Genomic DNA, 13,278 nt, shown 5'->3' with positions numbered 1-13,278 from the left:
CCTGGGAGCTGCTTTTTGTGTTTGCGTGTGTGTGAGAGAGAGCGTGGACTCTCTGAGGAATCGTCGCTGGACGCTCGTTCCTGCTGGTTCGTTGGGCAAACCTGCAACACTGGTTCTTCCCTTCAAGTCTCAGGTTTTGATTGAATGTTTATGGTTTGCACTGCCTTTCTTCCCTTGATGCATTGTTTTCAAACCGGTCTCTATCAAGAACTCCCGGCCCTGCCATCATCACATCATACCAGCTAAATTACATCTTGCGGCGGGGGGAGAGATGACCTGGGCTATGCACAAGGCGCATGTGTCACTCTACATCTGAGCATTTTCTTTTCATCACTTTCATTCATGACTTTGTTTAGAAGCAAGAGGAGCAAGCAAGCACCGCTCATTTTACGACATCTACAGATACCAAATAACGAAAAGGGAGGGTCTAGAAGTTTGCGATCGCATTTTTCACTCAGCTTAACGATTCATTGAAGCCGGATAGGGAGGACCCTGGGAGCATCAAGGCTCATGGCGAGCCGATTTGAATCTTTCCGCGATCGCTTCGCATCTCTTGTTCGATCACCGGAGCCCACGGGCCACGCCGTTGTCCGGCCTGTCTTGAAGCCAGCAGGCCGTGGATCGAAATTTCGACGATTATTTTTTCCTTCTACAAAAGAGCCTCGTTTTACTACGCACACTATATCTGGAGCGCTGGAGGGGCCGTCGAATACAACAATTTCCACTATACCGGAAACAACGGAACAGCACCAAGGGACGCAAACACCCCCAAATAATCATGAAGAACAAACGACGGGGGTCGGCGACGAGCAACCGCAAAATGCTAGGTGGATAAGGCAGCCACGCAAAAGAAGACGGATTGCTGGGCGATTTCGTCTTAGTCCCGGGTTTGGAACGAGAGAAGCGAAGAAAAAAATGATGAGTTGTGTGATATCAGGCTCAATTCTTGCGGTAGTATTGGCAGTTTGTGAGTATTCCATTGGAAGCGAACTGTTCGTTCAGTATTGATTTTGTCTTAGACATGGCCCTTACGTTGACTACGACGATTACGGGCCGCGAATTTCATATATTTCTTATCCTTATGTTAATGATGCTTACGATGTATTTCTGTCACTCATTCATTCGACTTTTTATTATTGCTTCTCGAGGCCCGGATGAAGAATTCGGTAGACGGATGAGATTTGCGGAGCTCGATCATCCGATCCCTGTACGATTTGCCCGCGACGAAGAGATAGCAGCCGGAGACGCAGAAGATAACAACCAAAATACTCACCTTGCGGCGCCACCTCCGGCATATGGTCTATGGAGAGAGAGTATGGTAAGCCTTCATGGAATACTATCTGGCTTTTTCTTCTATTCTGTACGTGAATACTAATTTAACACCCAGAGAATAAACCCAAATATGATTTATTGGCAACGTGTGGAGCAACCAGAATCCCCACAAGTTGAAGAATCCCGACCTGCAACGGCCAATCGACCTCCGAGCTATGTCTCTGACGATGGCGTTCAATATGTTGTCGAGGTACAGCCTCGTTCGCTCACGCGACCAACATCGCATATGCCCGATATCCCTGTGATAGTTCTCCCCGAAGAAAGCAATATTCAACGACACTAGATGCCTCTTCTACCGGTGGAAATATTTTGTCTATCAGCATTACTTGCGTGTTTGATGTTTTTGTTCACCCCTTTCAGCTTGCGGAGTAAGGAAGCGAGTGCCTGGTTTTTTCGTTAGGGCGGAGTATTCTTTTCATTTGGGGCTTCATTTAAGATACATCTCTACGGAGTATATTTTCAAATTATTTTTGGAGGAACGATCCATGGGGAAAAGGTTCTATAGCGGTTTCCTTGAGTAGTTATATGCTGACATAATCCGCGAATGGCTTTATCTGTCCTCTGGCAGCTCTGATCCAGGAAATTCAAAACGGATTGCTTGTCAGAATGTTATCATGACCTTGCAATGGAGGTCATTCTTGTATATATTTGATTCACTGAGCTTGCACAATTGTATTTTGTTTGTGTGCACTGAAACAAGCCACTGGAGTACTTGTCACTCTGCTCAACAGCAAGCAGAAGTTCTCATGAACATCTTTACACATTCTAAATTTATCTAATGCGCTCGAAATGCCGGCGCTCTCAGATGTTCGGTGTAACGGTTATTTTTGGGGTACTGGCACTCCTGCCATGCCTATCTTGTGTACAAGGCATGAGAGAACGCCAGGTTAGAGAGCTCAGGTGTGTTGCTCGCAGCAAAGCTATCACAATACAAAATGCGGTGATGCTGATATTACCTCCGGCCTTTCCAGGACAGAAGCAGAGCATATGTTTTTTCACGGATTTGATAATTATATGAAATATGCATTCCCAGAGGACGAACTACGCCCATTGTCTTGTGGCCCGTTGACACGCGACCGGGAGAACCCAGCTCACATTGAGTTGAACGACGTCTTGGGCAACTACTCTCTCACCCTTGTTGATAGTCTGTCGACTTTGGCGATATTATCAGATGCCACGTCGAAATCTCAAAGTGGGTGGAAGGCATGGGAATACTTTCAGAATGGAGTCAAGACTCTCGTTGAGCTGTACGGTGACGGTTCAAGCGGCGCTGCAGGCACTGGCTCTAGGGGGAAAGGCTTTGAGTTTGACAGCAAGGTTCAAGTATTTGAGACGGTTATTCGGGGAGTAGGTGAGAGCACCGGTGCTGTTGATAATTGTGCTATGTACGAGCTTTGCTTACTCGTTCATGGCCACGATAGGAGGCCTGCTCAGCGCTCATCTTTTTGCTGTTGGTGAACTACCTATTCGCGGGTATACACCCACAGCATCCGAAGCTTCTTTTGCGAAAGTGTGGGACAAGAAAGGGTATTCCTCGGACTCGCCCGGCATCCGCTGGAATAATGGTTTTGTGTATAATGGCCAATTACTTAGGCTTGCTCTGGATTTAGGCACGCGGTTACTTCCTGCATTTTACACACCAACGGGTCTCCCATATCCGCGAGTGAACTTGCGTGACGGCGTACCGTTTTATCCCAAGTCACCTCTAAATGCGAATACAACAAAAACCGATACACTTGATTCCGAAAAATCACCACCACGGGAAATTACTGAGACTTGCAGCGCTGGCGCTGGAAGTTTAGTTTTAGAATTTGCAGTTCTCAGCCGACTTACAGGAGACGGCCGTTTTGAGGAATTTGCAAAAAGAGCTTTTTGGTCTGTTTGGATGAGGCGAAGTGAAATCGGCTTGATTGGAGCTGGAATTGACGCAGAGTCGGGAAAATGGGTTAATTCTTATACAGGGGTGAGCAGCTCCAACTTTTGAATCCAACCCAGTCTTCATTACTATAGCATCGCCTTGGCCATGAAATATGCTAATTCCTTTCCTTTTTCTAGATCGGTGCTGGCATCGACAGTTTTTTTGAATATGCCTTAAAGTCTCATATTCTATTATCAGAAGGACAACCGCCAAGATCCAACAAAAGCAGTCCATTTCATGCATTGGATGGTCACTTTGTTCCCCTTCCAGAGGAAGTACATTCTTCTGACGCGTTCCTCAAAGCCTGGCAGCAGGCGCGAAGCTCTATCAAGCACCATCTCTATCGTGGCTCTAGCTATCAGTACCCTCATTATATCCAAGGAGACATACTCACAGGTGCCACACGTGCTTTCTGGATGGACAGCTTAAGTGCCTATTTCCCTGGATTATTGACGCTATCTGGTAATGTCAAGGAAGCCGCAGAGACCCACCTTTTGACGGCAGCGCTTTGGACCCGATTTTCAGCATTGCCTGAAAGATGGAATGTTGCAACCGGAGACATTGAGGGCGGCCTAACTTGGTGGGGCGGGAGACCGGAGTTCATTGAATCAACTTACTACCTCTATCAAGCCACAAAAGACCCTTGGTATCTTCATGTTGGAGAAATGGTCTTGAGAGACATCAAACGAAGATGCTGGACTAAATGCGGATGGGCGGGTATCCAAGATGTTCGAAACGGGGAGCTGAGCGATAGAATGGAGAGCTTTTTCCTTGGGGAGACTGCTAAATACCTCTATTTGTTGTTCGAACCCTCCCATCCTCTAAATCATTTGGATGCACCATTTGTATTTACTACGGAAGGCCATCCTCTTATTATCCCACGGTCTGCAAACCATGACGCTCCCTTCAGAATAAAGCCTGGAAAGATAAATGAGACACGTCTTGCAGCGATAGAGACGTGCCCTCGGCCGTCCCCGCTTCTTCCGTTCGGATTGTCATCAGTTGCAGCGCGATCGGATCTATTCCATGCAGCAAGCTTGGCTAAGTTGCAGCTTATTCCGCCAAAAGGGCAAGGCGAGTCGGCTATTGTTGAATACTCAGAGGACCACCCGAGTGTATCTTTAGCAGACCTCGTCTCCCCTTCAAATTACACCTATTTTCCATGGACCCTACCTACCGAAGTCGTGCCCCCCAATGCAACGAGTGCCCCCATGGCAAGGAGACCGACCCTTGACCTATCTTTCCCTCCTATGCCAAATTCGGTTCTTAGTTCTTCTTCGCTAGAGCGTGTGGAAGATGGCATTTTGATCAAAGCTCTGGGGGGTTTGCGACTAGGCATGATTCAAGATGTGCCTCTATATGCGGAAGGGTCATCTTCGGTGTTTGATGGGTACCGTATTCAAGTGATCAACAACATACCACTAGGAAAAGATGAAAGAGTGTATGTTTCTCGCGAGAGTGCAAGTGCCTTGGAGCCCACAGACCCAAATTTTACGCAAGTTGAAGATTTGACGATGCTAGATATCGTTATTGATGTCAAACCAGACCATTTTCCGACAAACGCGTCCTCGTCAGTGACAGCCGCCAGCCACCAAAGTACGACTGCCAGCGTGCTAGGTGAATCTCACCGGCCGATTGAAGATGGCTCTAACATGAGACTCGCCTTTTCATCGTTCATGAGTCAAGTTACTTCGCTCTTACGCGACGAAGTCCGGTCTTCTACGCCTGGCTCCACGCTATTCAGTCGTTCCGTATCGCGACTCTCGATTCCAGCAACAACGTCGACTGGTAAAGGAGCAGTGCCGCTTCCTGATAGTGAAGAGGCAACATTCCCAGCTCCATGGACGACACATAAGCAGACAACTCAACGCTTGCCGTGGTCGGGCATTTATATTGCAGATGAGCTCTGCGATGCCCCGTTGTCATCGTCTGTCCCACGCACTCACCAGGTCATCGTGCTAAAACGGGGTAATTGTAGTTTCTCCCAGAAGTTAAGGAGGATCCCCGCCTTCCGGCCGACACGGTCGTCCCTCCAGCTCGTTATTGTTGTTTCCTACCCGGAGACTGGGGATAGCAACTCGGATAGCTACTCTGGCACACAGGCGAAAGGTTCCACAAAATCTCCAAAAGAAAAGATATCACCTTTTTCATCTCATATTATCGAGATTGAAAATGAATCTCTGCTCGTTCGACCATTACTGGACGAGATACAGGTTGTTGGGGCCGGAGTCCCACGTCCACGCCCAATTAGTATGGTGATGGTGGGCGGGGGTGACCGCACGTATGATTACTTTAGACATGCACTCGGTGTGGGAATCAGAAGACGATATGAAATGAAATCGCAGGGCGTCCCGATTACCAACCTGCTTGTTGTTTAGCGGGATTGGGAAAAAGTGACAGACGGCGATGGCCCGAAATATATTCAGTTTATCGATAGCAATACTGATCTGATATTCTTAATGCTGCTTAGTTCTAGTATGAGTATAAATGTGTGTCGACGTCTCCTAAAATCTCGACAGCTATTGATGGCAGGAAGTGCTGCGATGAAGACTGGGACAGTCTGTGGCGATACTCCTGTTTCATCATGGTGATTGATAAGTTGTGATGGTTGCTGATGCCGCGTCAAAGCCACGATTTCGAAGATGCAGGGGGGGCGGGGTAGTTGTATTGCTGGATGTGTAGCACAGCCCATCTACGACGTGAGCCCTCAGACGGCTTGCAGAGCAGAACTTCCTGCTCATCCAGTTTCCCATCCTCACAGTACGCAACCAAATACCCACCACGCATCCAGACTATACCCTCCCCCAAACCCAAACCACCACCATGACGGGGGCCAGAACATCAGCCGGTATCAAAAAACGATCGACGACGACTTCGAAAAAGCCGTCGTCTGGCCTCAGGGTGCCGGTCGTTCCAGACCCCATCGACCAAGAAAATGCCACGGCCCGGCAGCAACTGTACTTCGCTTTCGGTTCGAACCTCTCACATAGCCAAATGCACCAGCGATGCAAGTCTGCCCCGGAAATATCAGCCAGACCCCTCGCTATAGCCGCTCTGGATGGCTGGCGATGGATCATCAACGAGAGGGGTTACGCCAGCGTCGTGCCTGTGCGGGGGTTCCAGGATTACTTCGACGGTGATGGTGGTGGCGGTGCTGGTGGTGGCCCGACTGCAGCGTATGACGAGGGTGACGAAGAGCAGCAGCAGCAGCAGCAGCAGCAGCAGCAACAGCAGCGTGTTTACGGAATCATTTACTCCATGGCATCCCAGGACGAGCGGCGTCTAGACCGGCATGAGGGCGTTGATCGCAGTGCCCGCGCGTTGGCCCCGACCCACCCACCACTCGGGCATGCTCGCCCCCGCGAGCAGGGCCAGGGCCACTACAACAAATGGTATCTGCCCGTAACCGTCACGAAGTGGCTCGACGAGGAGTTCCGGGCGAGCGTCGCGACAGAGAGCATCGAGGACGGCGCGGAGCGCTTGACTGCGCTGGTGTATATCGATGAGTATAATGCTGTTGAGGGCAAGCCCAAGCTGGAGTATATCGCGCGGATGAACCGTGGGATCAGGGAGGCGGTGGCATTGGGGTTGCCGTCGGCGTGGGTTGAGGCGGTGATGAGGAGGTTTATACCTGCAGAGTAAGGTAGGGAGTGGTTGGATGGTTGGTTGGTTGACTAGTATGGTGAGGGCGGGTCTCTTGGGGCGAAAACGTACCAACTCCATAGCCAGGGCCAGATAGATGTAGAGGTTGCCAGAGACAGGGTTGGCTCTATAGGATCGGGACATATAAGCCCACAAGGTGGTGCAACGTGCAAATCATTGGATGTGCTCTCGTCAGTGGGTGGAGCAGCGATAGTGCCACGGAATGGCCATAGGATTTTGTACTTGATAGAGAAGAAAAGGAACCGTGTTTTTTTAGATGCTTGTCTAGCGACATAATAATGCTTTTTTTACCCGAAACGCCCAAAAAGAATCACAAGCCAGGCCACCATGGAATTAGCATTAAGTTTTTTTGAAGAACCGCCGGAAGTGGGAAGCAGGAGGGGAATTTGATAAAAGCACATGTTAGAACCAAAGCTCCGGTACTTAAGCTGCCGGGTACATACAACTTAAAAAAAAAAGGTTTGTCATATGGTGGCCTGGAAAGAAAATACATAGGAAGTAGAAAAAAGAAAGGAATTGGCAGAATTGCTCGCCCGACAATTATATCTGGTTATCGCATCTATTAAGGCTGTGGGGCAAACGCCGTGTCCTCTAATGGCATTCCAAATTTTGATGGAAAAAAGAGAACCGAGGCAGCAGCGTTGCTAGGCACCCATCTAAAGGCGGACATTGCTAAGAAGGAAACGGGCGGTGTTTAGTTGCCCGATGATGGCTGGGAGGAGAGGAGGGTGTAGGCGGGCGCGGACAGCTTTTCTCGCCCCTTGAGGAAGTCTAGCTCGAGGATGAAGACGAAGCCCAGCAGATCGCCGCCGAGTTTCTGCACCAGGCTTCCCGCCGCGCTGGCCGATCCACCTGCAGAAAAAGGGAACGCGTCAGTGGCGGGGGAGAGTCAAACGGAGGGAAATGATAATATTAATGCCCGGTGATATCACGGATCGACAGGCAGGCCGATAAGACGGAGAGGCCCAACTTACCGGTGGCGATGATATCGTCGACGATGACGACTTTCTGGCCTGGTTTCACGGCATCGGCCTGGATCTGGAAGTAATCGGTGCCGTACTCCTTCTCGTAGCCCTGGGTCTCGACGGGGCCGGGCAGCTTGCCCTTCTTCCGCACGGGCACGAAGGCGGCGCCCAGGCGCAGGGCCAGCGAGGGGCCGAACAAGAAGCCGCGGGCGTCGAGGCCGACGATGACATCGGGCTTCTGGTGGTCGCCGTAGTGTTCGAGGAGGTGGAGCTCGAGGCCGCGGAGCAGGTCGGCGTGGGTGGCGGGGTTGGCGAAGATCGGGAGGATGTCCTCGAACAGGATGCCCGGCGACGGGAAGTCGGGGAACTGGCGCAGGGCCGCGCGCAGGCCTACCTTAAGACTGGCGAGTTCGGCGGCGCGGGCGGCAGCGGTGGCGGGGAGTCGGTCCTGGGAGGAGACATCGGAGTGCTCGCGGGTGGGCTGGAGGGAGGGGTTGCTCATCCTGCGGTGGGGGAGAGGGAGAGGAGAGGAAGAAGGCGTAGAGAGAGGAAGAGAGAGAGAAAAAGAGAGCGAGGGAGAGATGTAGAAGGGAAGAGGAGGACGAGAGAGGTGAAGAGAGAGAAGAGAGAGAGAGAGAGAGACAGAGAGGGGCGGTAAGGTTAGGATGGCAGACCAGACGCTCCGCGCGCAGTCAGGAATGTAACTCCACGCAGCCCAACCCCGTCATCCCACCGGCAGCGCCACGGCCAGCAGGAAGCCCGGCGGCAGCAGCCCGTTTCGCCGGGGCTGGTTGGCTGGTCGGGAGGCGCGCAGAGAAGCGGTCAGCGAGACGGACTGCTCATCCAACTATGTAACTAACTAACAGGCCGTTGACTACCTGCAGCTTGCAGCTGGCTGGCTGGCTGGCTGGCTGAGAGAACTAACTAGAGCTTTCAATGTGCCACTCCCCAAAGCCTGCTCTCACCACCGTGCAAGTCGGTGAGCAGCCTGAAGCCACCTGGCCGCGGCGCCTGGAACGGGAGCCCACCCTGCAGCTCCGCCATGCTCCTCCTCCTCCTCCTCCTCGTCGTCGCGGCGCCCGGCTGTGATGCATATCAAGGGTCGTGCTGGACAAACACCACGCACCCGCGCATGCCGGCCCGCTATGCCACGCCCGGTGCCACTCCGACGACCATTAATTATTGTTGTGCTTCTTTTTCTTCTTCGGCGGGCGCGCACCCGGGGATCCCTGGCGCGCTCGCTGGCCAGCATGGCCCGCCCATGAGGCTTCTTCGCTGCTCATTCCATCAAGATTCTGTGGGGCCGCGGCCCAGTCGATGGAACCCTCTTCTGCAAACCTTGCGCTCCATCGTGCCGTGACTCACTCGCGCGCGCGGATTAACTATGTATTATTACTATTATTTCGATTCTGCGGGAAAATACCGCGTTTTTCTTTTTCCCACGGTCGGACCCAGCGGCTACATCCATCCGGCGTCCAGGGTGGGTTGGCGTGGTCGTCGCAATACTGCGTTGCCAAATCACTACCAACGGGAGGTGGACGGGATGCCCTGCAATACCATTATTGTTGTTCTTGTGCTTCCCGTCGTCCCTTCGGCAACCTAATAATAACCCTGGGCCAAAAAAAAAAAAAGAAAGAAAGCACCAGAAAGTTAGCGCGCGGTACCCGTTGCTTCCCGCGCACCAAGCACGGCGAACAAGGTACCTGTCCTCCGTGCTTCAGTATCAGTCTTTCCTCGGCGGTTGCACATCGCAACGTCGCGGAGGGTCCCTGCTGGCTTATAAGACGAGGCTGCCATCTGCCCCTATGTACACGATATGTATAACCTGCAGTTATCCACCTAGCCGAAGATGAATCAGCCGAAGTCTCTGTTGTTATGTTGCAAATCACCCTTCGCGCTCATGGAGCCCGGCCATGTCTGTGTCACCTGTATTAGCCATGTCTGACTTGCCATGGGTCCAGAACAAGCGCTCGGATGGGCACATGCTTATTTGCCCAACAATTACGTTGCTCCGCGTGGTGTTGTTGTTTCTCAGGCCTCATGAGTTGGGGCGCTCCCCCCCATTTCCGGCCCTATCAGAGTAGGACAACAATCTGCTGTACCACATTAGTTGTCGGGAAATCGCCTCGGTTTGGATGGAAATCCTGCCCCGGATTTGCGCACCACGCCGTGCGGTGGTCCCATACGGGAGAACGCAGCCGGGGTGCGGAGTTGATAATGGGCTTTGTACCAAACAAACCAAGCCCCGACTTTCCCTTATTATTGGCCACGGCGACTGAGACATAATCCGCGGGTGTGTGCTTTGACTTTGGGGCGTAGACTCCAGCACACTCCCGCCATCAAGCAAACAAAAGCCCGCATCCGGATATTTCCATGTTCTTCCAAGACAACAGTGCTTCGCAGAACTTGTTGTCAAGGTCATAGAAATGCCCGGCGTAATCCAGACCTCCACAAGAACCTTCTTCATGACTGATTTTGATGGAGGCTCGTCGGAAGAGTAAAACTAAGAATCTAGTATCCTTAACGTGCCGTTTATCATGTAACCAGTAGACTTGAACATTTCTAATGCATGTACTTGTAAGGGCGGTGTTGAAGCGGTTTCATAACTTGGTATCCCTCAGGCGGCTGTTTTTATTGGTATTGCCGCTGTATGCGCACGGGTGGGCAGTCAGAAAAGGGGTTTGTTAGTAAGGACTTGGGTGCAACACAGTTGAGCAGATGATATGCGGCAGGAGGCTCTACCATATGGAATCGTCAAGGATGATACTGTAAAGAAAGGAGCTCGCAAGCTTCAGCTTGAGACCTCAGTCACACATATGCCGGAAAATGGTATATCATGGGATTCTGCAAAAAACTTCGCTTAACATACTAAAAGGCCATTTATTAGCTAAACAGTTGCAAATGGAAGATTATTTTCCCTTCCAGTGTGGCTATCTGGTCTTGGGCTTAAAGGTCTTGTTTATTGGTGAATCGTGTTGCTGGGCATATCCTCAGCAAATATGCATTTGATACGGTGAAAAGGGTTCTTTGATTTGGGTCCCAGTATCCCCATGGGGATTGTCACATCCATTAAGGGGCTGGAAATACAGAGGATGAGTGCTCTGAGAATTGAACAACAGCAAGGGAAAAAAAGCGAGCTCTAGGGAATTGTCTAGAGAACAGCTGCCAGTGCTTCTTGCCGAGGCAGGTCACCTGGGTGTGATGGGATGTGCCTGTTGCGATGTGGTTTGTGTTTTCCTCTTTCGCTCTCCTTGCTTTCTTTCCCACACAACCTTCCCAGCTTCACGCTAAATCACGTGGAAACCCAGCACGGACCACCGCACCGCAAGTCGCATAAATAGCTTCCGAAAATGCTCGACTCAACTACCTTTCTTTTCTTTTCGCTGTGGACACTTGTTGTCCTCCTTATCGTGACTTGGCTCCTGGGAGTCGGGCTGTCGAACATGTCTCCTACGCTCGTGGAGGACCAGCCCGATCATGACGCGACGCGGCTGCGGGCCCTCGCCCAAGGATTCAATGCGCTGCTCGAAGCTGCCAAACAACTGACCAGGCAGGAACAACTTCTTCGAAGTAAGCTGCAGTCGGCTCATGATGAGGTATGTGACTCTTGCTTACTGCCTGTTGGGTTTTGTTTCTGTTCCTTTTGGTTTCATGATGAGAAAAATTTTGATTAGCTCTAGATCAGGAGTTGCATTGCAACGGTGACAGAGATTAACATGTATTATCTGATACTTTTGACTTTATTATGTTTCTTTATGATTACCAGTTATTGTTTCTCATGCTGACTAGCTCTATCGCCATAGTATTTAAAGCTCGCAAGCCAGCTGACTGAGGGGTCAACCGCCCAGCAGAGCGAGGTACTAGATTATTTATTGAAGCCAAACATCGACAGCCAGCCTGTAATAGCTGACACGACCGAATGGGTTCGCAATATTGAGCAAACTGGCCATATTACAGAAGAGGGTGCCAAGTCGGTACTAGACGCTTCTAAAATAGCCGCGGGGTTTATAAAGAAGCCCTGTCGGAATGAAATACAAAAATCACACGTATGTCCTTTTAGCAAGCCTGACATAAGAACGTCGATGGAGAAGGACTTCACTACGAATGGGACAAAAGGTAATTTACACTGCCCTTTCAAAAAGCCTAAAGAGAAGGTCTCTAGTAATGGACTGGGCGTCGTAAATGGAGACCCAGAATTATGTGGCAATGACGATTTTGACCCTATCAAAGCGGAGTGTCGCTCGGATGCTCCGCCCTGTGTGACGGGCTCAACTCGTTCTACAACAATAAGATGCCCAATCCGCTATCTAAATGATCACTCGCCGGAAGCAATAGCAGAATACTTCCAGAAACATAAGCACGAGATTCCTCGCAGTCATTCCATATGTATCCAGCGGTATCAGAAGGACCCACAAAATATTCGGCAGCTGGACGAGAAGTATGGCGACATAGTGAGCATGGTCAAGGGCCTTGGGGTATACCATCAGCCCTACTTGTCTTCACCGCCTGCCGTTCCAGTTGCTGAGCACAACAAGCATGACAACGATGCCACGCAAAGAGTTGAAAAATGGGTTGAGGATGTCAATAACAAATCGCCCAACATAGGGAACCATCCACTTTCAGACATCGTTGACACGGATACTGACGATGTTGAAGCAAGAGATAATAATTTCAAGCGTTCTCTTCGAGATGTCCGCGTGGGAGAATCTCCAAGTAGGCCTTGGGGCATTCATGTCCCTGTCTCGCAAAAGCCAGCTCAAAGCAGCGTTGCTTCAACCCCCGCCCCGGCCCCTGTGAGTATCTGGCCTGAAGTCAAAGAGCCCATCGAAAATCTCTCCGCTGCGTTAGGTAACGATGAGCTTCAAGACCACCCCACCAAGGGCCGTTGCCCTTTTGATCATTCCGCGAAACCGGAGGCACTGGAACCAATACCGGTCAAAGAGCCATCAAGTGAGCCGTCATTGTCTGACAGCCCCCATGTTCCCGATGCGGGCACGCCAAAACCAGCACCGTCCTCTCCCCATATCGTATTCAATGGGCCCGTGATACTTGGCTACAGCGGGGAGGCGGTTGCTTTGCTCCTAGAGAAGCTAGCACAATGCGGGAAACTCTGATTACGGTCTATCATTAATGCAACATTGAATGCCGCAGGGGGAATTTTACCGAGCTACTGCCCTTTGGGTACACTTGTTTGTTATTTGTGTTTCTGTCCTGGTGTTCTGCTGAGCAGGTATATTCAGGACTACATTGCGTCTTTACGAAAGCTACGAAGTGCACACATTTGGCGTTTTCTTTTCTATGATACTTTTCAGCGGTGTAGGGAGTTGGGATGGCAAGATTTGAATTAGATTTTCTGCGCATATGTACCATAGGCTGTCATTTATTAGCTGGCTGCTCATT

At 50.8% G+C, this 13,278-nt stretch overlaps 5 protein-coding genes across 5 annotated transcripts; 4 read left to right on the top strand and 1 right to left on the bottom strand.

Moving 5' to 3' along the window:
• Positions 1-510: 510 nt before the first annotated feature.
• Positions 511-1,615, top strand: LOZ57_004291 (uncharacterized protein; the record flags this gene model as incomplete). Its single annotated transcript, XM_049253335.1, has 3 exons — positions 511-967; positions 1,020-1,318; positions 1,388-1,615. The coding sequence occupies 3 exons, from the start codon at positions 511-513 to the stop codon at positions 1,613-1,615; spliced, it is 984 nt and encodes a 327-aa protein (XP_049107681.1).
• A 588-nt stretch (positions 1,616-2,203) lies between these two features.
• Positions 2,204-5,628, top strand: LOZ57_004290 (uncharacterized protein; the record flags this gene model as incomplete). The annotated part of the gene is made up of 4 exons (XM_049253334.1): positions 2,204-2,232; positions 2,304-2,683; positions 2,754-3,295; positions 3,388-5,628. The coding sequence occupies 4 exons, from the start codon at positions 2,204-2,206 to the stop codon at positions 5,626-5,628; spliced, it is 3,192 nt and encodes a 1,063-aa protein (XP_049107680.1).
• A 445-nt stretch (positions 5,629-6,073) lies between these two features.
• On the top strand, positions 6,074-6,892 carry LOZ57_004289 (uncharacterized protein; the record flags this gene model as incomplete). The annotated part of the gene is made up of 1 exon (XM_049253333.1): positions 6,074-6,892. The coding sequence occupies one exon, from the start codon at positions 6,074-6,076 to the stop codon at positions 6,890-6,892; it is 819 nt and encodes a 272-aa protein (XP_049107679.1).
• Positions 6,893-7,607: 715 nt separating this feature from the next.
• APT1 (adenine phosphoribosyltransferase) lies at positions 7,608-8,380 on the bottom strand (the record flags this gene model as incomplete). The annotated part of the gene is made up of 2 exons (XM_049253332.1): positions 7,608-7,765; positions 7,888-8,380. The coding sequence occupies 2 exons, from the start codon at positions 8,378-8,380 to the stop codon at positions 7,608-7,610; spliced, it is 651 nt and encodes a 216-aa protein (XP_049107678.1).
• A 2,941-nt stretch (positions 8,381-11,321) lies between these two features.
• Positions 11,322-12,992, top strand: LOZ57_004287 (uncharacterized protein; the record flags this gene model as incomplete). The annotated part of the gene is made up of 2 exons (XM_049253331.1): positions 11,322-11,474; positions 11,682-12,992. The coding sequence occupies 2 exons, from the start codon at positions 11,322-11,324 to the stop codon at positions 12,990-12,992; spliced, it is 1,464 nt and encodes a 487-aa protein (XP_049107677.1).
• Between the last annotated feature and the right edge of the window lie 286 nt (positions 12,993-13,278).

Source organism: Ophidiomyces ophidiicola (genome assembly GCF_022830035.1).
Source record: "Ophidiomyces ophidiicola strain CBS 122913 chromosome Unknown scaffold_17, whole genome shotgun sequence".
In the NCBI taxonomy this organism is placed as follows: domain Eukaryota; kingdom Fungi; phylum Ascomycota; class Eurotiomycetes; order Onygenales; family Onygenaceae; genus Ophidiomyces; species Ophidiomyces ophidiicola.
This window is presented reverse-complemented; position numbering and strand designations above follow the sequence as displayed.